This window comes from Petaurus breviceps, unplaced genomic scaffold (assembly GCF_028583685.1).
Source record: "Petaurus breviceps papuanus isolate PSGF00001 unplaced genomic scaffold, PetGlider_PUasm1.0 176, whole genome shotgun sequence".
NCBI lineage: Eukaryota > Metazoa > Chordata > Mammalia > Diprotodontia > Petauridae > Petaurus > Petaurus breviceps.
In genome coordinates, this window is record NW_027185771.1 from 5,908,760 (window position 1) to 5,934,703 (window position 25,944).

At 46.9% G+C, this 25,944-nt stretch overlaps 1 protein-coding gene across 5 annotated transcripts in view; it reads left to right on the top strand.

Annotated features, from left to right (window-relative positions):
- CBFA2T3 (CBFA2/RUNX1 partner transcriptional co-repressor 3) overlaps nucleotides 1–25,944 on the top strand; it is a 130,202-nt gene that overhangs the window by 88,959 nt on the left and 15,299 nt on the right. For 2 of the 5 annotated variants that reach the window (XM_069085547.1, XM_069085548.1), the window contains exons 3-8: nucleotides 2,976–3,053; nucleotides 3,784–3,885; nucleotides 10,272–10,513; nucleotides 12,501–12,590; nucleotides 21,590–21,771; nucleotides 23,935–24,185. In XM_069085547.1, the coding sequence (XP_068941648.1) occupies nucleotides 2,976–3,053; nucleotides 3,784–3,885; nucleotides 10,272–10,513; nucleotides 12,501–12,590; nucleotides 21,590–21,771; nucleotides 23,935–24,185 (945 nt within the window). Of the gene's footprint in view, nucleotides 1–2,975; nucleotides 3,054–3,759; nucleotides 3,886–10,271; nucleotides 10,514–12,500; nucleotides 12,591–21,589; nucleotides 21,772–23,934; nucleotides 24,186–25,944 lie in introns of all 5 variants that reach the window. The other 3 variants (XM_069085552.1, XM_069085549.1, XM_069085550.1) reach the window with 3 other exon arrangements.

Sequence of the window (25,944 nt, forward strand, 5' to 3'; positions counted from 1 at the left end):
CAGTGAGAGAGAGAGAGACAGAGAGAGAGAGAGACAGAGAGAGAGAGACAGAGAGAGAGACAGAGAGAGAGAGACAGAGAGAGACAGAGACAGAGAGACAGAGAGAGAGAGACAGAGAGAGGAGAGAGACAGAGAGACAGAGACAGAGAGAAAGACCCAGTGTACACAGTTAAGTATGATACAGAGTATGGAGTGATGGGATCAAAGGACAAATCCCAAGTGCTCTAGGAGAATTTGATGCAGGGGGCAATACTTTCAACTGGAGGGTTTAGAGAAAGCTTCGCCAAGATGTTGCACATGAGCCAAACCTTGAAGGAGGGGAAGAATTCTGAAGGTCAGGGTTGAGGAAGGAGTCCCCAGCCCCCAGGGACTGGGGAAAGGATTGGGTTTGGAGAATAGCTATTAGGTCAGTTGTACTGGGCTATATGTACATATATATATTATGTTACTACCACTCACATATATATATATATATATATATATATATGAATGGTAGTAACCTAAAAGAAAGCTAGAAAAGTAGGTGGGAGCGTTTCAAAGCTGAACCAGACAATCCAGGAGGCAGTAGGGAGCCACTGAAGATTTCTGAGCAGGAGCATAATCCAATGAGGGGCAGCTATGTGGTTCAGTGGATAGAGTACTGGAAGATCTGAGTTCAAATCCAACCTCATACCCTTACTGGCTCTATGACCCTGGGCAAGTCATTTCACTCCTGTAGCTTTGCCAAGAGAATGCTAAATGGGGTCATGAAGACTTGGACACAACTGAAATGACAGAACAACAATGACCCAGTGCCTTAGGGGGCTGTCCCTGTAGTTTAGGTATAGTAGCTGTGTAACAGGACAAAAGGGGACAGATGTAAGAAATACGGTAGAGGCAGAATTGACAGGTCTTGGCAACCCATCAGCTATAGAAGATGACGGAGGGAAGTTGGAAAGAGGAAGGTTGGGGGAATTGGAAGAGTTTCGTCTGGGCGATATTGAATGTGAAATAGGATTGCACCCAGGTGAAGATATCCAGAAGGCAGTTGAAAATGCTCAGATGAAGTTCAAAGGCAAAACTCAGGCTGCATCTATAGGCAGGTGCTGTTATTAGCTCCATTTTACAGATAAGGAACTGAGGCAAACGGGTTAAGTGACTTGCCCTGGGTCACACAACTAGTAAATGTCTGAGGCTAGATTTGATCTCAGTGAGTCTTCCTGATTCTAGTCTTAGAATTCTCTCCATAGCACTGCCTAGGTGCCTCTGTGTTAGTCGAGTGCCTACTGGGTGCAGACATCCAAGTTCTTTTAAGATCTTTAAGTGGAGGCTGAATGAATTATAGTGCCAATGATGATTGGTTCCATGGGAGTAGATCAGAGCTCTAAGTGAGAGAGTTTCAGGGGAGAAGAGAGGGAGATAGCATTGGGGGAACGCCCATATTTCTGAGACAGGAATGGAACAAAGAAAGGGGGCTGAGAAGGAGCAGTCAGAAATAAAGGGAAAGCCCAGGGGAGAAAGAACAGTCATGGCAGCCCAGGGCTGAAAGAGTATCCAGGAGGAGGGGGCGGTCAATGAAAAGGTCAAGGCTGAGGACTGTCAGATTTAGCAATCAGAAAGTCATCGGTGACCTTTGAGAGAGGCGGCTCAGAGTGGAGGGTTCCGAAGCCAGACTACAAGAGGGGTAGCAGAAGGAATGTGGTGAAGCCATGAAGGCAGCTCGGTCCAGTGCCTCCCCCTTTGAATTACAGTGTGACAGGTAGCTTTGCGGGGGAGGGTGACAGAGGAGAGGGGGAAAGACAGGGTCAAGAGGAACTGGGGCACTGAGTCAGTAGGGCTGGACATGGGTGAACGAAGGATGGCCCAGAAGGAAGGAGAGGTGGCCTCCAATAGAACTGCTCTTCTCGTGATCTTAGTCTTCTGATCAATCACTCAAGCATTCGTTAAATGCCTACTGTGTACCAGGAAAGAGCCAATGTAATGGATTGAGAGCTAACCTGGGAACCAGGAAAACTAAGGTTCAGAGCTTTAACAAAGACTAGTTATGTGGCCTCAGAAAACTAATTTGACCTCTCGTTGTTCTAGGTAACTCTCTAATACTATAGTTTGGGGGTTTTAAGTGATAATTTTACTTTATTTTGATTTAAATTTATTGTTCAATGACAAACATTTATCTTCTCTTCCTCCCCTCCCATTGAAAAGAAAAAGAAACTCGTGACAAAATGTGTATAGTCAAACAAGACAAATTCCCACATTGTCCATGTCCCAAAATGGACAAGCAGTTGCAGAGAAGGTGGCCTGCCATTGGCAGAGAGATTTTCCCCAATGGGAGTCCCCTGTGCCAGGGAAATCACAGCACCTGTGTGCCAGGGCATTTTACCCAGAAGTTACCTTCTTTCTTTGGTCCTTCTTCCATTCATAATAAATGTTTTCTAAAATTCTCTCTTAAATCCCCCTCCCTCCCCATCATCCAAATGTCAACATAACTCTCCTCCCATTCTTTTAGCAATTTGCAGTCTGTATTGTCTTAGCCCTGAATGGGACTCACAAATCCCAATTCCAGGGCACAGTTTGAAAAAAATTAACCTGATTTTAAGAGAAATGTCTGTGGGGCAGGTAATGTAGGGGTATCTATTACTAGGGGTCTCACTAGAGGGAAAAAATAAAATTATTTTTAACTTTTGCAGAGCATTTCAGAGACCCAGTTTCCTCTTCCCCCATTCCTCCCAGGGCATTGTACCTCATGTGAAGGCTCAGACCCACAAGTGGCCAGCAGCCAGGCACGGCCCCCATCCTCACAGACAAAGACACCTGTGATTCTCCTCCATATTCCCAAAATGCTGTCTGGGGGAGGGGAGGGCAGGGAAGTGTCGGCTCTGTCCCCATCAGGCACAGTAAGCCCCCACCCCCAACCCGCCTCTCCCAACCTTTCCTGACAGCATGTTTTTTTGTTGTTGTTGTTGTTTCCTTTTTTTTTTTTTTAATTTTGCTTACAGATCGAGAAGATGGGCCTCCCACGTTTCTACCCCCTGGCCGCTTTCACGGCTGCTTGAAGTGGTCTATGGTCTGTCTTTGTAAGTAAAATAATAAAAACTAATCCCACGGAGAAGGGGTTGAGGGAGACCTGAGTGGGACATGCTTCTGCCAAAGAAGATCAAAGGAAGAATCCCTCTGACCTACCCTCACCCAATCCTTCCATCCCCATCCAAAGCACCTTCCCAGGAGCCTAGGGAGTGGTCTTAACTGGCCATCCAACTGGGCAGAGGCCTACAGAGGCTAAATTCTGATCCTCGGCCCTTCAGGAATGAGCAGGGGAGAGAACAGTAGGGCAAGGCAAAGTCACTGGCATCGGGGGTGAGGGGGAAGGGTAGTTCTTCTCTTGGTCCCCTTTGGCTTTCTGGATGTGTACGCTCTTTTCTTCGGTCTCTGTGGCAGAGAGGGAAGGGATGTTTGTGAGTGAATGGGGCCAGCCTCTCCTCCCTCGGAACTCCTTGAAAATGCTCTCATACCCCCAGCCAGGGAGGAGCGTGACAGGGTGGATGGCGAGGGTCGACAGAAGCCTTCAGCTTAGCAGAGCTCACTGAGCGGGCACCTCGTGGGGCTGCCCCACTCCCAATCTGCCCCCCTTAGACTGGACGCCAGGCACGGGTGGTATTGGGAGAGTCACCAGGATGCACCGCCTTTCAGCCAGGGGACATGTGTGCAGTTTAACTTAGTAACACACCTGTCACTGGAATAAAAGCAGTTGTGGCCATGTGGTTATTTTCGGCGTCTCTTTAGCAAGTTGCTGATGTTACCCCGCAGCTAGAACGGGCGAGAGAGCGAGTACAAGCGGGAGCGATCCTGAGCAAGCACGGGAGAGGCAGGGCTGCTGGCTTCCAGGACGACCCAAACACGGCGGGCAAGGTTAGTAAGCGAGCAGAAGGGAGGGAGAGAGCCCCAAGGTAGCAGACGGCTCCTGTCCTTGGGCCATCCAGAGGACAGCGCCCGAGGAGCCGAGGGACGGGAGGGAGCCTTCCGGGAGGGGACAGACCAGTCTGGACACAGCGACGGCCTCCCTTCTCAGAATTAGCAGCTGAGCAAAGCAGTGGGAACTCCGTTCCTCTCTGGTGATGTCTCCCTTGGCCATGGATGAGTATATATTAGCTGAGCCCTCACAGTTGTTGGTCTTGCCTCTGTGTGTGTGTGTGTGTGTGTGTGTGTGTGCAACACATGTATGCATGTCTGTGTTTCTAGCAGGTTATAGACTGAAGACAGATACAGGGAGAGATAATTAGTTTATCGGTAAAGGATCTTCTAAGTCTATTTAAAAACCACTCTGGACAAAACCTTGGAGAGGGACGTGAAGGAGCAGAGCTGGTCTAATGGGCTTTTTCTTCCTTTCATTTACTGTGACCCTAGAACTGGAATGAAACTCTTGATAAAAAATAATCCCTCCTTAACTAGTGAGTTAAGTATCCTAGAGAGCCGCCATATTGCTTGAGAGAACTGATCCATAGCTGGGTAGAATGTCAGAGCCAGAAGGGGTCTCCCACACTCCAAGACTATTTAATCAAGCCCCCCCCTCCTTTTACAGAGAAGGGGACCAAGGACCAGAAAGAGTGGAAAGACTTATCCAAGATTCATGGAAGAGTGGAGATTAGAACCTAGGCCTCCAGATTCCAAGTTCTTTCTACTTGACCTGACTAATTCCTATGTCTTCGAATCACCCTAACCCCAAACTAAGAGCCAACTGCATCGTTAATTTAACCCCTCTGCTTCTTCCAAGACATGTTAAGACCTAATTGCTTTTAACGTATAAACACATCACCACAGTGCTATAGAGACAATACATATGAGACTGTTCAGGTATCATTCAAGCCAGGCACACCTGACTTGGGACAGAAAACCCCTGGAAAGCAAGCAATAGAGAAAGGCAGCTGGGGGAAAGGGGGGAAGTAGAAAAAGAGTCTGTCTCAAAATCAGGGACACCTGAGTTCAAATTCCACATCTGACGCTTCCTGGCTATGTCACCATGGGCAGGTCATTCAATCTCCCCAGTGCCCTCCCCTCTCTGCTTCCTGTCCTTCCCATATGCAGCTCGTTTGTACATATTTTCTCCTTTTCTCCCCCATCAGATGGTAATACCTTGAGGACAGGACTTTCTTTTGCCTCTTTTTGCCCTCTAGCACAATGCCTGGAACATAGTAGGCATTTAACTAATGTTTATTGACTGATCCTCAATTAGACATTTTTAATCACTAGGTGCCCCCAGGCAGCTCTAACTGAGCAGGTACCAATCTTCATTGGTAGGGGAAGTTTCCAACACATCAATGATATCAAAAACCAGGTCCAAAAAAGGGGGTGGTGGTGGTGGTAGTAATAGGGTCCAGCTAATTGAAACCATTAATGGTCCCACACTCTACAGGGTTCTAGAACAAAGGTTCTTAATCTGGGGTCCACAGACTCCCAAAGGGTCTATGGACAAATTTCACAAGGTTCATGAAGTTGGAGGGAGGAAAGAACTATACCTTTATTTTCACTTAACCTGCAACTAAAATTCAATTATTTCTTTCAATTACTTAAAAACATTATTCTGAGGAGGCCATGACACAAAAAAGGGTTAAGAACCCCTGTTCTAGAATAGCCCTGACAATCAGTCCCACACCTCCCTCTCCTGCCAGGAGGCATTGGCAGTCCTGGCTGATGGTCAATTGGCCCTAGCCTGGGGTTGCAGCTGACTGGACAGTCAACAGCTCAAGTCAAATCACAGAATGATGCTGACCCATGTCAGTCCTGAGGTTCAGAGCAGGGGATAGGCTGGGGTCTTTCACCCACCCCAACAACACTCTGCAGTATTGCAAGAGCCCAACCCTTCCCTGCATCAGACATGGAATCATAGATCTTGGAAATTGGCAAGAACCGTTAAGATCACCTTGTCCAATATGCACATTCTGAAATCGAGGAAACGGGTCCAGAAATAGGGAGATGGTTTGCCCAGTGTCACACAGCTAATAAGTTGGGAAACAGAACGTGGGCCTTTTGACAGTGGGTTGGTGACCTCTGTAATTGGCCCCGCTCAAAGAAGTGATCAATCCAGACCAAAAGATTGGTTGGGGCTGTCGGGAATCTGGTAGACTCACCAGCACCCCTGGACGTGGGCTTGGCAGCATGTCAGCATCAGAGTGTCAAAAATAGATGCTCCCTGGCCCTCTGGGAAATATCATTTGAGGATTAATGTAAGGTAGGAAGGCAGCTGCCCCCCCCCCCAGGTTCCAATCTCTCCCCCCATAAATACTTAATAGCCATGTGTCACTGAGAAAATCACTTAACATCTCTGGGTCTCAGTTTCACCATCTGTAAATTGAAAGTTTTAGAATTGATGACATTAGGGTCCGGTGATCCCAAGTTAGGCCCTGTTCATGCCATATGCCTGGTTCATGAACACCCAGGCACATCCATGCATATACACCCTGATTCCAGTAACCCAGCCTTACACAGTGATTCACACAGGGATTCAGCAGGATTTGAACTTAGGTCTTCCTGATTCCAAGGCCACCTTTCTATCCACTACACATCTAGGTGCCTCAAGTATTTGTACCACCTGAATGGCCAGGTTGTGTGGGTTCAGGGCCCTTCCTCTCCTAATGGTGCTATTCCTACAGAAAGAGCTTCCTTATACATTAAGGGACAGAGCGCAGATCAGAAAATAAAGGGACACAGCCCCCAAAAGTCAGGATCCCTGGGCCAAATGAATGATGCAGTTTTCATGGGGCAGAAGAAGAAAGTTAGTTGTCTCATCTTAGATGGTAAGGTGGTAAATAAACCAACAGTGTTTTAAGGAAGAGAGAGGTGCTCAGGAATTGTGACTTCAGTGCACTGACCCACTGTGGACCTGTCTGTCCCCTGCCTACCCTCGGTGGATGTGGGGAAAACGTAATTCTTTTTTTTTTTAAGCAGTTGGGGTTAAGTAACTTGCTCAAGGTTACACGGTCAGTTATTTTGTGTGGGTGCCAAGTATCTGAGGCCAGAACGGATCCCCAGTCTCCCGAAGCTGGGGCTGGCGCTCTTACTCACTGCGCCGCCTGGCCGCCCCGAAAATATAATTCTTTAGAGGCCAACTATGGTATGGATTCTTCGAAGGCCCAGAGGAGGTAGATGAAGCTAGGTATGGTGTCTGTTTCTTTATCAGACCTTGCTACCCCTCAGTCACCATCATTGTTGAAAGGACACTTATTAGCTCCTAGGGTGAGCCTAACTCTGCAGTTACACCAGAATGAAAAGGGGCTTACTTTGAGGGCCAGAGACTAAATTCTCTCAACGTTGACTTCTAAGGGGAAAAACTATCCTTAGCAGACACACTGGAAACGGCATTGTGGGCACACATGAGCACACTGTCAAAAATGGGTGATTTCACCATTGTTTGAAGCTCAGCAGCTAAGCTTTCAGGAGGTGCTTGGGGATCAGACACATGAAGTGATATGTTTATGATTACCTAACTGGTGTGTGTCAGAGGTCAGGTATGAACCCACACCTCCCTGATTCCAAGGCCACCCACTCTGTCTACTGCAACATGCAGTCTCTCAGCCAGTAATAAGCATCAGAATATATTCTGATGTCCTTGTGGCCTTGAGATTGGAAGGCATGTGACCGCTAATGAGCAGGCAGGTGCTTTCAGACTGTGTTCTCTGCATGCTGACTGGGGCTGAGGTGAGGGGTGGGTGGGTGAGGTGCGGGTGGGTGAGGGTCATTGTGTGCTCAGACAGAGCTGCTTATCCTCTGAAGGCCTTTCTCTTTCCAGAGAAATATCTCCTGGAAGCATCCACTTCAGGCCTCACTAGGAGACTGTGGGATTCCCCAAGCAATGGTCCAGTCTCTGACCACAGTGCGCTGAACTGTGCAGCTCCTGCTAGCCAAGCTCTCCCCATAGAGAGCTATGGCCAGGACTTCAAGGTCCCAGCCACTGTCCTCCCTCTTACTCTCCATGGCATTCCTTCCATTTCTGATTCTTGGTTTGATCTGGCGTGCCTGGTGGCTGCTGGGGCCAGTGCTTTGCTAGCCTGGGGACTCCGAGGCTAGTTGGGGGTGAGAAAGTCAGGTGAAGACAGTAGGCTGAAGAGCATGGAATCACTTACTGTTAAAGAGGAAAAGGCCTGAAAGGGATGAGAGGTTATGTGATGCCACCTCTCACCCTAGGAATATCTTCTATTCCACAGGCATGTATTATGTGTCTACTGTGTGCAATGCAGCATTGCTAGGTGTTTCTGGAGTGACATTGCTTAAATAAGTTAGTCATTTCCTCATGAAGTTTACTGTCTTTTGAGGGAATCTACACCCTACAAGCATCTACGAAATGCGTACTGTGGTCCAGGAACTGTTAGGCTGCTTGCGTTCTGTCAGGAGAGAGCAGATAACTCTGGTACGCATTGTGCGATCTGTGCATTAGAGGACTGTAAAATACAGTGCTGTGTGAGGTCCCAGCTGAGGGAACCATGGAAGGCTTCGTTGTGGAAGCGGCATCTGAATTGGGCTCAGAGCGATGGATAGGAATTGAGAGTGGAAGGGAAGATGTTGGAGGTATAGAAAACAGCTCCTGTTATGGAGGAGAGCTAGGATCTACCCAGATCCCTCGAGAGTGCACCTCATCCCAACCCACCCCAGTGATGGTAGATAGAAAGCTCATGAGATTGGAATTTAACCTATTAGGCCCAAGGATCTGAGTTCAAGGTAGCAGAACCTCTGGGAAAGTGGCTACTGGCAGGGAGATGGGAGGAAGGGGTCACCTAGCAACATGAGCTGAAAACTTGAGTTGGATCTTTCATTGGTCCCTGGCTAATTATATAGTCCCCACACCTAGAGAAGCCCCTCTTTCCCCTCCTGCATGTTTTGTCACCATCACCAATCATCCATCCCATCATATATTTGTCTAATGCTTTTCTACTTACCAGAGTGCTGTGTATATATGATCTCCTTTCATCAACATTGCAGACATTTATTGAGTGCCTAAACACGTGAACAATCCAGCAACAGAAGAATCGTAAGCATGGTAGGACCCACCACAAAATGAAAGCACATGCAGAGCGTAGTTTTCCTGCATAAGCAAAGATCCCCCCTCACTTCCGGCACTTTCTTGCCTATTGTTTCTCCATCAGTAATTACACACATTTCTGGAGAGATGTCAGGCTTCTGTGGAGATTTGCAGATAGGCTCTGTGTGAGTTCAGAAGTACAGGTATTATTACCCTCCCATTTTACAGATAAGGAAATTGAGGCTTAGATGAATATTGCCCATGGTCACACAGCTGGTAAGCATCAGAGTTGGGATTCAAAGCCACATTTCCTGACTTTGAATGCAACGCGTTTTGAGGTTTCTTTTCTGCAGACTGAGACGGGGAGTATGTAGCCTTCACTCATGTGATCTTAGCTCAAACATTTACGAACACCTGAGTTCCCTGTCTGTAGTCAACAGGTTTCAGAGAAAGGTTATGGAACGTAGTAATGTCCTGGTGCCAGGGAAAGATCCTACTACCTGTAAAATTAAAACTGCTTTGTAAACCTTAATGTACTTAGTGAATGTGAAGTTTGGGTTGCTAATTATCATTAATTACATTGTTAACGATTATTCATAATTAATTCATTCAACATTGCCCCTATTGCCGAGATGTACAGGAGAGAATAGGAACATCTTTGTGTTTATTTTAGGATTGGGGTACCCCATCTTTTTATGTTGAAGCTTCTCTCCTTTTCCTGAAGCCTTATATTCACTGTAGGTGGCAGGGAAGGTGTTGTAGCATCCTAGAGTTGACAGAAGAGGACTCATGAAATGACTGGTCTCTCTTCCACACTGGGAATCCTGGCAAACCACCGAGAGGAAGGTGTGGTGGAGAGAGGGGTCGGAGAAGCAAATGACTGGAAGATGTATCAGTTAAATCCTCAAGATTTACCTAGAGGTCCTGATCTTCTGGTGGCAGAGACTCAAGTAGGGGACTGTGACTATCGTCATGGGCATGGAACGGAAGAGAGATAGCCCAAGGACCCATAAGTTATCCCATATGATGGGGACCTTGAATGCTTACAGCAGAACACTCTTCAAATGATGGAACTTAGAATTTCTATTTTATAAAACATTTAAGAGAAGAAACCCACTGCTTTGCACATAATAGATACTCAATAAATGGGTGTTGAAATGACCTGAGTTCAGGAAAACTGACTTCTCATCCTCATTTATCATGACATCCCTGCATCCTTACCTCCACCCCTCCACCCCCCAAACCCAGCCCCAACTGACTTCTTGGGCCACTTTTTCCCTTGCAGTGATGAATGGAAGTAGTCATTCACCAACTGCGATCAACGGAGCCCCGTCGACCCCCAACGGGTTCAGCAATGGCCCAGCCACCTCTTCCACAGCCTCACTGTCCAACCAGCAGCTCCCGCCAGCCTGCGGCGCACGACAGCTCAGCAAACTCAAGCGCTTCCTTACCACCCTGCAGCAGTTTGGGAATGACATCTCCCCTGAGATTGGGGAACGGGTCCGCACCTTGGTGCTGGGGCTGGTGGTAAGCTTTGGCTCACATTTCAGGGACAGGTGGTTTTTTTTTGTTGGGGGAAGATCATCTACCTAATTCCATACTCAGATCTGTGCCAAGGGTCGCTGGCATCAGGGGCATGGGTACCAGCCAAGGCCCACTCCTTGCCCTGTAATCCCAGGAGCTCTGAGATCCCAGCCTAATCCCCCAAGGAGATGGGGTGGCTCGGTGGTCCCTCCTGGAATTAGTGGTTCCCTGGTTTCATTCTGCCAAGGAATCACTTCCACTTACCCACCTACTGCTATGCTATTGAAAGCAACCATTCTCTCTTAAACTACACCCAGAGTGACCCTCCCTGCTTCTCCAGCTCTTTTTTCAATGTTATAGAAGGATCTGAGGAGGTCATCTAATCCATGACCTCACCTTCTAACAGAAACATCCCAGAAAATTTAAATATATCCTATGTCTGAAGTGTCTTACAAGGAAATTTCAGTGTCTGTCCATAATTCTCTTCCTGTTTCTCAAGGAAACTCTCCCTAATTCTCACTTAACATAAATCTCAGTGCTTTAGTAGATCGAGCACTGAATTTGGGCTCTGGGAGACATGGGTTCCAATTCCTCCTCAAACACTAAGTAGTTGTGTGAACATTCAATTTCTCTGAGCCTCAATTTCTTCATCTATAAAATGGGAATGATAAGACCTACTGGCATGATTGTCTCAAATGAGATCACATATGTGTTAAGTACTTTGCTTTAAGACACTACATATATATGAGTGTTATTTTTCCCCTTGTTTTGCCTTTGATGAAAAAAAAGAGAATAACACTCTGTATCAGAATCCTTTATATCATCGTATTCCTTTGTCTCTCCTCTGCCTTCTCTTTGGGATAAACAATACCAGTCATTTGATACGTCATAGAAACAGAATCCCAAAACCTTAGGGCTTGAAGGGACCTTAGCTATTGCCTTGTCCTCCCTGCTCACTTTACCAATGAGGAAATGAGGTCAAGATGAGAAGTAACTTAGCCACGGTCACACAGGGAGTGAGTGGCCAAGACTTGACCCAGGTCATCAGACTTCCAAGTGCAGGGATCCCCAACAGAATGATTTTTGAGCCCATCCCCTCTTTGCCTGACTCTGTTTACCAGAGCAGCCCAAGCACCCAGTTCACGAATCTCTTTCCTTCCACCAAAGAATAAGATGTGAGTGTAGAGTTGGAATGGTCTGGCATCTATAAGATACCTCTGTGGTTTCTTGGAGCCTGGGCAGAAATTAGGGAAGGAAAAGACACCCATGCAAACCTGCTTGAGTTTTCTGGACAGCCTAACGAGGGAGATGAGATAATGAGCAGCCTCCCTCCCATCCCACTTGGGGATTGTGACCAAAGCCATCTTTAGCCAGACTGACCAGTGAATAGCATGCTTCATGTCCCTGTCTCTTGACTATAGGAATTCTAGTCCCACCTCCCTCTCAGCTTAGGAGACACCTTTGGAGGATGTACCCATTTGACCCCATCTGGCAATGAGACCATGTGGTCAGACAGCACAGGGAGGCTCTCCACAGGAGCAAGAAAGGTGCCATTTTCTTTTTTCCATTTCTGGAAAGCAATCTAAGCCATTGCTCACAGTGGCTGACCTCATACCTGACTCCTGGAGCCGAGTTGTAAATTATTCCCAAAGTAAAGAAGCTGGCCCTGGGAGGTGGCAGGGTACAAGGAAAAGAAACGAGGAGAAGGATTCCAACCCCAAGAACTAATTGCAAGACCTTAGGCAAGCTACTTCTACCAAGCAGGAGGGTGACCTGAGAGGGGGAGGCCCAAGCAGAAGGGGGGATGGAAGGTACCAAGAAAGGCCCCCTACCGAAGACGGTGCCGCTAGGGATTCGTCAGCCCATCTCTTTCACAAGATAGAGGATGGCACCTTCCATCTCGGGTTACCAAGAGAAGTTAATGTGATGCCAACGACATGGGTACCTTTGGTGGAATTGAATTGTGTCCCTTGTTTCCTTTTTCCTCCAGAATTCAACCCTGACAATTGAGGAGTTCCATTCCAAACTCCAAGAAGCCACCAATTTTCCTCTGCGTCCATTTGTCATTCCCTTCCTGAAGGTAAGAACCCCTCGAATTACCCTTGTTTGCTAGAGTCCTGGGAAGGATGAGATTTCCTCTTCCACCTCAATACTCTCTCTCTCTGTATGTGTGTGTATGTATATTGTACATGTATGTACAAAACTATATATACTTATGTATATGTGTGGCATTGCATATATGTGTCTCGCATTGTGTACCTATATGTATGTGTATATGTAGTATGCATGCTTTATTGATGTGCTTACTTTGTTTTTATTTCTTGTGTCACTCTTACTTTCCAAGGACTCCTCATGCAACATGCACACATCATGAAGCATGAAGCCCTCATTCCACACCTAGAGTCTCCTCTGCCAGGAGGACAGATATGATTCATTATCCGTTTCCTCTGAAGTGTCAATTGCTCACAAAGTTCTGATGGCCTTTCAGTATCATTTGTCCTTTAACAGAGTAGAGGTCACTGGGAAAATTAAATTACTCCATGAGCATTATTTAAGTGCTTACTATGTTAGCCTGGGAACTGGGCTAAGTGATAGTGATGAGAAAAAACCCAATCCCCGTGTTCTATTTGGGGAAATATATACATAAACGTGGCTAGACCAAGCAAGGAAGATGATCTTGGAGAGGAAGGCGCTAGCAAATGGGAGGGGGACTGAGAAAGGCCTCCTACAGAAAGTGGCATTGGAGCTCCATCCTGAAGGAAGCCAGGGATTCTATAAGACCAGGATGGGGAGGGAGAGAGCATTACAGGCATGGGAGACAGGCAGTGCAAAGTCATGGCATGAGAGCTGGACCATGGCCATGAGGAGCAGCAAACAGGCCAGGGCTGTTGGACCCTAGAGTGTGTGGAAGGGAGGGATACGGAAGAGGGAAGAACTAGGGAAGGACTAGGGAAGGACTGGGTTGTGAAAAGCTTCATCGTTGGCGGTGGTCTCCTCCTTTTTCTTCTCCTCCTCCTTCTTTTTCTTCTCCCTTTTCTTCTCCTTCTCCTTTTTCTTCTCCTCCTTTTTTCTTTTTCTTCTTCTCCTCCCTTCTCCTTCTCCTTTTTCTTCTCCTTCTTTTTTCTTTTTCTTCTCCTCCCTTCTCCTCCTTCTCCTTTTTCTTCTCCTCCTTTTTTCTTTTTCTTCTCCTTCTCCTCCTTTTTCTTTTAATTCTCCTCCTCCTTTTTCTTCTCCTCCTTTTCTTTTTCATCTTCATCATTTTCTTCTCCTCCTTTTTCTTCTCCCTTTTCTTCTCCTTCTCTTTTTTCTCCTCCTCCTCCTCCTTCTCCTCTTCCTTCTTCTGCTTCTTCTTCCTTCATTCTCAAAGAGGGCCGTGACATCACAATTAATTAATTCAAAAATGGTGATCATGGCAGAGGACTGGAATGGGAAAAAAGCCAGAAGATTTCAAGGGAGAATCTTGTAAAAAGCTTTAAATGCCAAACCAATAACTTTATACTTGCTCCTAAAGGTAAGCAGGTAATTACTGGATGCTGCATTTCATTGTGGGGAGTGGGCAGAGAATATGACATGGTCAGAGCTGAACTTCAGGAAAATCCCTTTGGGTGTTGAATGGAGGATGGATTGGAGTGGGGAAAGACCTTGAGGCAGGAAGACCAGTTAGGAGACTCCTGTAGTTCTAGGTCATGGTCTGTTCTAATAATAGTTGCTTCAAGCCAGTTCCAAACCGGTGAGAACTACTGAACATCTTTTTTTGTGGGTTCCACCCAGTTCAGACCCAGTCACTGCCATTTCCCCAAGAAGGTTTTGTCCAACATTCAGCTCCTATATCCGATGTATACTCCAGACTTTTTAGAATTCCTAGAACCTTTGGATGTAGATCTGGAGGGGGCCTTACCCCACCCCTGGATCCATCTCCCTGGGACCCAGAGAGAAGCACTTTGCCTTAGCCAGTGTGATCCTGGCCGGACAAGTCACTTAACCTCTGTCTGCCTCAGTTTCCTCAACTGTAAAATGAGGATTAAAAACAGCATCTATCTCCTGAGGATTGTTGTGAGAATCAAATGTGATAATAATTGGGTTTTTTCTTTATTTTTTCTTTTCCTACTCTTTTAAGAACGTTTTTCTCAATGACATATAAACAACAAATTTTAACTTTCATTTTTTTAAATTTGAGTTCCAAATCTTCTCCCTCCCTCCTCTCCCTCTTTGAGAAGGCAAGTGATTTGATATAGATTATATATGTTCTGCCAGTGTATAATGTTCATCAAATTGCTTGCCTTCTCAGTAAGATCATATTTGGAAAGTTCTCAGAACAATTCCTGGCACGCAGTAGGCACTTAATAAATGCTTGTTCCCTTCCCCAGAAGACACACAAGGTATTAGGCAGAAGAGAGCCTGGATCTTCTAACTCCATCCATTTCCCATTTTCTGTCCTCTCTTGGTCTGGCCCGAGGGAAGGTCCTGCCTCATTCTCTGTGCCAGGGTCCCATTAGCTATACTAAAGAGGTAAGGAGTTTTCAGAATTCTAGAAGCCTCAGCATTCCATCTGGCCTTCCAAATTTGCTTTGGCTCCACCCACATTCAATAGGACCTTCTAGGTGGTCTTAAGGAGACACTGGTTTAAGCTTGAGATGTATAGGAGAGTTATGCTTTCCAGAATTTATCTACCATGGAACCTGTCCAGGGTTCCATCCCAGGGCACCCCATCACCCCTTTTTTGTTTTCGGGGAAGCTCCTCACCCACACTTTTCTCCCTCAAAGGGCTGGTCTCCACCACCGCTTGCTATGGTTCTGTTTTGCACACGCGCTGGGTTCCTCCCTCGTTTTTTCTCCTTCCTGCACACACACCCACTCACTGCCTTGCTCACACTCACAAGCCAAAGGCAAAGCTGGAGCTGTTTGCAATAAAGTGAGGGTTTAGGCCCATCTGGTAATCATTTGCAATTCATTAAAACCCTTCCCTTTTCTCCTTTTCTTCTTTTAACTTAATGCTGAGTCTGCCTCCTCCCCATCTTTGGGGACACACAACGCGCTAGCATTTCTGTCAGATCAAATATTTACAGCAGATGTTCTGGGTCTGGCTTCAGCTGCCCTTGTTTATCAGAGGAATAGAGGAAGGGAAAACAATCTTTTGCATCTTTATTATTCTTTCTCTTTTTTCTGACCTCCCCACCCCCCCGCTCTCATCGGTCAGGACTTCCCATGGCTTCCCAGCCCACTCTCAGCAGGACCTCAGAAAATGCTCCAGGTCCCCCTGGAAGGCCACCACCAAATTCAGTCCTCTTTGTACAGGAAACAAGTTAGAGAAACCCACCTAGGCTGCTGAAGAGGCAAGAGCTCTGCAGGAAAGAACCCAGGGTTGGGTAGGGGAAGGGGCAACGTGCCAACCTAGCGCCAACCCTCTCTCCAGTGTTTAGCACAGCGTCTGGCCCACAGTAGGTGTTTCATAACCCACCGTAGGTGATTTCAAGTCTGTTGACTTGACGGATGCTTACGCTACTGCTATATAGGATTGGAGGCAAAGTCCTTCATGCTTCTGTGCCTTAATTTCCCCATCTGTAAAAATGGCATAATGATGTCACACTGTAGCTTGTTTGTCTTTGGTTTTCTTCCAGACAGAGCTAGCTGGGCTAACTTGGCCTTTCTGTCTTGACCTTGTCCAGAAATCACCAGTTAGGTGTTATGACGTGCACCAAGGGAACAGAAAGAATGAGACTTTCTTTCATCACATGTGGTTCTGTGGGGGTCCAGCCAGGTTGGGCAAAGACAAAACAAACCACCACCACCACCACCACAAAATGTTTCCCAGTTGCTTTTTCAGAGCCTGTTTGTAAAGTAACTGCCTGTTAGCCATTGGGCTGTTTCTAGGATCCTGGTCCCTGCCATCATAGCTAAGTCCCCTCCATATGGGTGGATGACTTCATTTGGGCAGACCTCCCTCTTTCTGCTGCCAACCTAGAACCCTTGTTTCCAGGCATTAAATGACTTCTCAGCTTCTCTCATCAGAGGCTCCTCTTGCCATGGACAGGGTCTGAAGGGCAGACTCCCAGGCCAATTCACCAGCCTGCCCCTGCCAGGAAAAGAGGGTTTTTCACTTCCCTGCCGAGGGGACCCTGGGGATCTCCAGGCAGACATGGTTGCCTTCTGACCCGAAGCCCAGTCCTGGCCTTGGATTTCATATCCTTCCCCTCTCTTCCCTTCCCCCTGCTGCCCCTGGGTTCCCTTCCCCTGGTTTTAGGTTGCTTGGCCCATCCTTTTTCAGAAACTGCCTCATTAACACATTGTTGAATAGAGTTTGGCCTTTCTGGAGCCAGGGAAATCACTTTACACTATTCCCCTTGCTTCATGTTGGCACCCTGGTTCCAGCTGTTTCCAGCCAGGGATCCAGATGCTTTCCATTATCCTAACTGCAACCAGCCGGCCCGGTTTGTTTCCCATACTCTCTCTCCCTCTTTTAATTATTATTAATATTATTCCTCCTCCTCTTTAGTGGCAGAAGAGAGGCTGGTTAGGAGAAGAGGAGATGGGGGAGAGGGATGGGAGGATGTTTGTAGCCTTCAAACCTCCAGCACCACATTTCCTCCGCTCACACTCTTAACGTGTTCAACAGACGGAGGTTTGGCTGGCGTTCAGCTATCTAAATAGAAAAACAGGACAGCCGGGGAGAGCAGCTTGACACAAATGCATTCTGCCGCTTAATCGTCTCCGGGCTGGATGCTGTGATGGGGAGGCGGGGAAGAGGAGCAGCTTTGGAAGTCCATGAGAAAGTTAAAAGGCTGACTGGGGGCTGGGGGAATGTATTTATTTACAAATACTTAAAAGCCACTGACTCTTCTACATGGCGTCCTTCCCAGACCCAGCTCACCTACCCTAGAGATTTTTTTTCTGCTCAAGCCTTCCCCAGAGCCTAGATTGGTGGAGGTCCTGGAAGGAGGTACCCTGGGAAGACCATTTGATGACCCAGCAGGGAGAGACATAGCTCAGAGATTTCTGTCGCCTTTGGGGTAGGGGTTGGGGAGGAGCTCAAGAGGTCTTGGGAAACATGGACCGGAGGTAGAGAGAAGATTATCCTTGGGTGGTAGGCCTGAATTCTCTGTGTTGTGGGCACAACCCCATGTCAATAATTCTTCACTTGAGTATCCCCCTAGCTTTGGTAGAAGGCACTCAGAAGAGCCCAAGGGGGTCCTGTAATATTGAGGCAAAAGGTAGGAACCACCAGGGCAGCTTTATCAGCTAGGGCAATGCTAGCAGCTCTCACTTCTTCCCGAAACAACTCTGGAAACCAAGAATTGCTCTGGCCTCTCCCCTACACTGGGGGAGAGCTTTCCTTACCCCTCAGCCACTAGAGAAGCCCATCTAGTTCTCCTTAGAAGAAGAGGTCACTCCACTATTCATATATTTATTAGACACCAGGACTAGAACTAGCAATTTTTTTTTTTTGCTTTTTGGAGGGCAGTTGGGGTTAAGTGATTTGCCCAACGTCATATGGCTAGTTTTTGTGTTAAGTGTCTGAGGCTGGATTTGAACTCAGGTCCTCCTGATTCCAGGGCCAGTGCTCTATTCACTGTGCCACCTAGCCGTCCCTAGAACTAGCAATTTTTGCATGGGGGGCAAGCAATGAAAAACCACTCAGTTTAGTTGGAAGTGGAAATCCAAAGACACTGCAAGACAGTGGGGGAGGGGGAATGGGCATAGGCCAAAGAGGAGATCACTTGAGATATAGATCCACGATGGCATTAGTGGAGGGGGGTGGGGAGAAACTGCTAAAAGAATAATTACCTACTTGTTCATGCTAACTAGATACTGAGCTCAATGGGTTTTTATGCTCTTGAAAGTATTTCCAGCATCCCCCAAGTTTTGGCACCCAGAGGCAAGGGCTTGCCCCCTTTAGTTATGTCTTTATTAAGTACTTACTAATGTGAAGCCCTGTATTGGAGACCATAAGCAATGCAGCATCTCAGTTGGCCACGTTGCCCAATCCATGCCTAAACAGGAATTCCTGCTATAGGTTTCCAATAAGCGGTCCTCTGCCCTCTCCTTGTAATCTTCTAATAAAGAGGAAATCTCCTAGGACAGTTCACTTTTTGGATAGTTCTCATCAGTAGGAAGTTTTTCCTTCCTTGGAGCTAAAACCAGCCTCTCAACTACACAAATTCAAATAAATCCACACAAATTAAGTGCCTACCATGCACTGGAGAGACATGAACAAAAAGAGCAGTCCCTTCTTACATTCTACTGTCACCCATTGTTCTTGGATCTGCCCTCTACAGCTACACAGGATAAGTCTGAATTCATCTTCTATACGAAAGTCCTTTAAATACTTGAAAAGAAAGCTCTCATTCACCCACCTCTCAATGTCTTTTTTTCTCTTGGCTAAATGCCCTCAGTTCCTTCAGTCATTCTTCAAGTGAAATGATCTCCAGTCCATTCACCATGCTGGTTGTCCTCTGGACAAGCTCCAACTTGCAATGCCCTTCCTAACAGAGGCTCAGACTAATCAAGTCATTCTAAACATTAGGCCACTCTCAATGCAGCCTAGGACTTTTTGTGATTGTTCAGTCGTATCCAACTCTCCATGACCCTATCTGGGCTTTTCTTGGTAAAGATGCTAGGGTGGTTTGCCATTCCCTTCTTCAGCTCATTTTACAGATGAGGAAACTGAGGGAACCAGGATGGAGTGACTTGCCCAGAGTCACACAGCTACGAAATATCTGAGCCAGATTGGAACTCATGAAGAGGAGTCTTCCTGGGTCCACTATGTCCCCTATGGCACCACTTAGTTACCCTAGGACTACGTTAACCTTTCTCAGCCGCCAAATTACCCCCATTCACTTGCAGTCTATTATAATTCCTAGATATCTTTCACACAAATTAAATGACTTTTTTTTCATGTATGTATAAGACTTTCCTTTCATCTTTATGGGATTTCGTTTTGCTCATTTTGCCCATCATTTTAGCCTGTTCCGATTCTGTCATCTAACATAATAACGATCGCCCAGCATTTAGTGACTCTTCACTAAAGACCTCTCTCTACATCATCATCAATCAATTAATGGCTCCACTTTGAGTCTAGTCATTTAACCAGTTCTAACTGTATCAACTTCTGGCCCCGTCCCTCTATTCTTGTCCACAAGGATAGTATGAATAAAAGATGTGTGTTCAATGAGTGAGTAACCAAGGGCAAATTGTTTCAGTATCTTTGGACCTCAATTTCCTTATCTATAACAATTAATTAATTAAAAAGCATTTTTTTTTTAGTGCTTGCTATGTACTCAGCCCTGGAATACAAAAAACAAGCAAGCAAAACTGTTCCTGCCCTCAAGGAGCTTATATTCTAAAGGAGAAAGAAAAGACATAAGGAGAAGCTGTCAGGGGAAGGAGATTGTATTCATGTAATACTGGGGCTTATGGGGAAGCTAGGTGGCGCCATAGTGCACAGGGCACTCGGAGTGGAGTCAGGGACCCTCATCTTTTGTGTTCAAATCCAGCTTCAGACACTTACTGGCTGTGTGACCCTGAGCAAGTCACTTAACCTTGTTTGACTCAATTTTCTTATCTCTAAAATGAGCTGGAGAAGGACATGGCAAATCACTCTAGTATCTCTGCCAAGAAAACCCCAAATGGAATCACAAAGAGTCAGATACAACTAAGTGACAACAATATGGATTTTAAATGATCAGGGAGTGACTTGAAGGCCTGGTTCCAGGCAAGAAAAGGCATAAGATCATCAATCCTAACCCAGAGTCTCAGGACATACTGTCCTAGTATTGATGGAACAGATAAGAATAATATATATGCACACATATATTATTTATAAATAAATATATATAAATACAAGAACCTTAGTAAATCTTAAAGTGATATAGAAGTGTCAGCTATTATATAATCTTTATGAGCAGCACAGACAAGTGTCACAGGAATTCACAGATCATATGACTTCATCTTATGATAAGCTTCTTGGAAGAAGTGGGATTTGACATAGGCTTGTCTTTTGCCCCTTTTTGTATCTCTAGCACTTAGCCCAATGCTTGACACATACTAGGCTTTTAACAAATGTCTATTGATTGACAGAAGAGTAGTAAGGATTTCGATAAGTCACAAAATGGGATATAACACGTGCTATTCTAGGCTAGGGAAATGATGTGAGCAAAGGCATACAGAGGTTGGAGGGCGGGCAGTGAAAGGAGGTTCCTCTGAGACTGTCCTCTCAGGTGAATTATGATCAGTTTCCTCATCTGTAAAATGGGGATAACCATAGAGCCTACTGTTGTGAGGATCGAGTGAAATAATTGTACAGTAATTGGCTCAAAGTAAGTGCTGTATAAATATTTGATGATAGTAGTAGTAGTAGTAGTGGTAGTAGTAGTAGTGGTGGTATTAATAGTAGTAATAGTATGGGTAGTAAAAGTGGTAGTAGTAGTAATAATAGGAGTGGTGGTAGTAGTAAAGTAGTAATAGTAGTAGTGGTATTATATAGTGTGGTGATAATAGTAGTAAGACTATGAGTAGTAATAGTAGTGGTGGTAGTAGTAGTAACAGTTGTGATAGTAGTGGTGGTATTAATAGTGATGATGATAGTAGTAGTAATAGTATGAGTAATAATAGTAGTGGTGGTAGTAGTAATAGTAGCAGAAGCGGTGGTATTAAGAGTGGTAGTGATAATAGTAGTAATAGTCATGGTAGTCATAGTGGTGGTGGTGGTGATACTTGTAATAGTGGTAATAGTAATAATAGTGATAGTAATAGTAGTGGTAGTAGTAGTGATGGTGATGGTAGTAGTAGTAGTAGTGGTATTAATAGTGATGGTGATAGTAGTAGTAATAGTATGAGTAATAAAAGTAGTGGTAGTAGTAGTAGTAATAGTGGTAGTAGTCGTCAACTTCTCTGGGGAAACCAAGGCATGAAGGCATAGAGGGGCTCTTAGGATCTCTAAATAGAGAGGTGGAAGGGGGTTTAAAGATTATCTGGCTGAAGCCCCTTATTTCTCAGAAAAGGAACTGGTGGCCCACAGGGAGAGCTAGACCGCCCCTTCTCCCCCGCCCCCATCAGTCAGTTAACCTCTCTTCTCTCCCGCAGGCAAACCTGCCGTTGCTGCAGCGGGAACTCCTCCACTGTGCCCGCTTGGCCAAGCAGACCCCAGCCCAGTACCTGGCCCAACATGAGCAACTCTTGCTAGATGCCAACTCTTCTTCTCCCATCGACTCCTCTGAGCTTCTCCTGGAAGTCAATGAAAACGGCAAGAGGAGAACGCCAGACAGGTGAGGAAAGGCCTCCCCTCCGTAGCTCCCCAAAGAGGGGAAGGAAGGAGCTGGGTGGGGGAAGCAGTCATTACTCCCACTCAATTTGACATTTTCTTTTGGAGGAGGGGAGGCAGGGCAATTGGGGTTAAGTGACTTGCCCAAGGTCACACACTAGTAAGTGTTAAGTGCCTGAGGCCAGATTTGAACTCAGGTCCTCCTGAGTCCAGGCCAGGTACCAACTAGCCACCTCAACTTGACATTTTTAAGCCTGTGTTTTAGCTCAAGGGAGGAAGTAGTGTGGTTCAGTGGAAAAAAACACTGGTCCTGGAGTCAGATGATGTGAATTCCAAACTTGCCTCTGTTGTTTGCTAATCATTTAATTTCTCTGGGCCTTTGTTTTTTCATCTGCAAAATGAAGCAATCGTCTGTCCCAGTCCTATATCTGTGATCTAGAGACAGCAAGGCAGAACAGTGGATAGGGTGCTGGGCCTTGGGAATCAGGCACTTAACTAGCTGTGTGACCTTGGGCAAGTCACTTAACCTTTGTCTCAGTTTCCCCATCTGTTCAATGGGGATAGTAATAGCGCCTACCTCCCAGGATTGCCGTGAGGGCCAAATGATATAATATTTATAGAGCTCTTCGCACAGTGCCCAGCACATAATAAGCACTAAATAAATGTTGGTTAATATTATCAGTATTATTCCCACCTTTCCAGATTACAGTATATCTCAGACCAATTGTGGCAGAGAATGAGTGAATTTTAAAGTGGGTCGGTTAGTCGTCTTTTCCACTCCAGAGAGCGCAAGACCAGGGAGAGAATAGCCTGGTTTCAGTTGAACACAAAAGCCCTGAGTTCAAATTCCAACTCTGCCATTTACTAGCTGTGTGACTTTAGGCAAGTCCCTTCACTGGGCCTCAATTTCCTCATTTGTGAAATGAAAAAGTTAGACTAGACAATCTCTAAAGTTTCTCCCAGATTAAGCCCTATTTTTTTTTTAAGTTCTGCCTTATAAGCAAGTCAATTTCAGGGCTTAAAAGACCCCCTCTTGCCCCCCCCACCCAAGGAGTCTTCGCAAAAGGCATGTGGCCAATTAAGGATAAAAGACAGAAAGTGGAGGAAAAGGATGGTCCTGATAGGGCTCTCCTAGCCAAGGTCAGCCTCTAGGTGCTGAGGCTTTCTCACCTGGGATGGTATGCAGAATGCCAGTGTCAGGGGAGAGAGGAGTCCCAGAGCCTTCAAGGGGCCTGGGTCTGAGAATTCCCTGCCTGAGAGCTGAGTGGTGGAGAGTTGGGAGGAGTGTCACTGGGGCCGAGCCCTCCCTGCAGGGTCACAGAGGCAGCTGTCCCCAAGTAGCACACACTGCGGCTTGAAGCCCAGGACGGTGTCTGGTTAACGGTGGCTCCCTATCCCAGCTCCCTCCCATGGAGGGTCACACTTCTTAATGAAGATCTGTGTCTCATAAGTCCAATCTGCCAGGAGCAGGGCTATGTTGAGGCTGGCATATCACCACCACCCCTTGCCTAGGGTACAGACCAGAGCTGCTAGGCTGGTTTGCTCAGGAAGATGATTCACATATCTCTTTTTTTCCCCCCTCTCTCTCTTTCTTTCTCTTTCTCCCTTCTTCCTTCTCTTCTTCCCTCCTCTCCTTTTCTTCTTCATTCTTCTTCTCTTCCTCCTCTTCTCCATCTCCCTTTTCTCCTCATCCTCATTCTTCCTCCTCCTCTTTTCTTCTTCTCCATCTCCCTTTTCTCCTCATCTTCCTCTTCTCTTCCTTTTCTTTTCTCTTCTCCTCTCTATTCTCCACCTTCTCCTTCTTCCTCTTCTTCTTTTCTTCCCCCTCTGTTCCTCTTCTCCTGCCTTTTATCCTCATTCTCCTCCTTCCTCCTCTTTTCCTCCTCTTTTCTTCTTCTCTATCTCCCTTTTTCCTCCTCCCCCTCTTCTTTTCCTTTTTCTTTTCTTCTTCATCTCCCTTTTCTCCTCCTCCTTCCTCTTCCTCCTCTTTCCCTTTTCTCCTTCTCCCTCCCCATCCTTTTCTTTCTCCCTCCTTCTTTTTCTCTCTCTTTTTCTCATTTGTTCTCTTTCATACCACTTATCTTGACCTGCACCTGCTTGTTCCTGTCTCTGCTTCTGCCATCTTGGCTTCTGTCTGTTTATTTACTTCCTTTCCACACTGGGCCAGGACCAAAGAGAATGGGTTAGACCGAGACCCACTGCACCCCGAACACCTCAGTAAACGGCCATGCACCCTGAGCCCTGCCCAGAGGTACAGCCCCAACAATGGGCTGAGCCATCAACCCAATGGGCTGCCCCACCCCACGCCTCCCCCACCTCAGCACTACCGCCTCGAGGACATGGCTGTGGCCCACCACTACAGGGACACATACCGGCCCCCTGACCCCCGAGAGCTACGGGAGCGCCATCGGCAAGTCGGTGAGCAAACCCCAAGCACCTTCCCTACCCCAGGCCAGAGTTAGGGGTTTGGGTGGGGGTGAGGGATGGTTCACAGGGAAGAAATGGCCCTGTGGGGCATTCAGAATAGAAAGCACTCATATGAGAAGGAGAAACAGAAAGGTCAATAAAATGCTCAGGAACCCAGGAGGGATGAGAGAAGGGGGAAGTTGCCAGGGGGCTGAAGGAATGACCTTGACATCTGTGTTCTGTGAGTGCCCAGGAGTGCGGTGTCTCTGTTTAACCTGAGTATATGAGCAGGGTATCTGCCATCCTTCTGGCTCCTCCAGTAAAGGGGAATCCCTTAGGAACAGACTCAGTTGTACAGCTCCGTGCAGGAAGAGCTCAGAAGCTACATTTTCCCAGTGTCCCACATTCCTCCCCAGCCCCAAGCTAAATATTGCAAAGGACACTGGGTACCTCTAGGGTCCCCAGACTCTCCAGAGCCTGGGACTGGGGCAGCCTTGAACCCCACAGACCTTCTGACCCTGTACATGGCCTGGACATGGTGTGGGTAAGCAATGCATGAGGCTGAAACAGAAGAATTCTGGAGCCAGACACTGTCCCCCACTGCCTGGGCCTAGAACCTTCAGGCATGAGTTCACCCAGCCATCAGGCCGTATCTGGGGAGGCAATGCCCATCTTTCTCAGGAGTGAATACTTTCTATTTTCTTTGAGCAGAGCACCGTCATAGGCACTCTAGAGAGCTCCCCAAAACACAGAAGACCCAGAGAATCCCTACCCACAAGGATATGAAAATCTGCTTGGGGAGGGTGTCACATGACTTATCCACATGGTGTCCTGGAATGTAGTAAAAGCTTAATAAATGTTTTTATCTATATCTAAAAAAAATTCAGAAACTACCGAGGAATATAGGTCCGTGCCAGCAGACTGAAGGACCATAGAGTAAAGCAGTGATCAGAAAGGGGGGCGCAACCGCAGACAGTCCTGGGAAAGCTCGGCTTGAGCCCCTCCCTGGACAGGGCCTGCTAGCTGGCTGTCCTCCCCTCAGGGTTCCAGGCCCAGGCAGCAGGTGATGGTGTCTGGCTCCTTGAATCCCAGGGTCAGGCAGGTGCTAATTCCCACCAGCTCCTGCTAATGCAAAAATAAATGCCAGCTGTCCCTCCAGATTCCAGCCACTATTTTGGTTGAAGTATTGGCTCGAGTTCCTGGTGACATATGAAGTAGGACAGGGTGGCCCAGCACAACTCAGGGAGCTCCACCTCCTCCTCCTCCTCCTCCTCCTCCCCCTCACTCCCCTTGCCCAAGCTTGCAAGAGGGTGAGTCATGAACAGGGAGCCCAGGGAAACCTGCTGGGCCCTCAGAGGGTGTGGGTGAGCAACAGCCCATCCATGCTGAGTACTTAGTCTGGGAAAGACATCGTCCTAGGCACCAGGGGGAAGAGACAGGGAAGAGGAGGAGGAGGAGGAGGAAGAGGAGGAGGAGGAGGAGAGGGAAAAAGAGGAGGAGGAAGAGGAGGGGGAGGAGGAGAGGAAAAGGAAGAGGAGGAGGAAGAGGAGGGGGAGGAGGAGAGGAAAAGAGGAGGAGGAGAAGGAGAGGAGAAGGAGAGGAGAAGGAGGAAGAGGAAGAGGAGGGGGAGGAAGAGGAGGAGGAAGAGGAGGGGGAGGAGGAGAGGAGAAGGAAGAGGAGGAGGAGGAAGAGAGGGAAAAAGAGGAGGAGGAAGAGGAGGAGAGGAGAAGGAGAGAAGAGGAGGAGAGGAGAAGGAGGAGAGGAGAAGGAG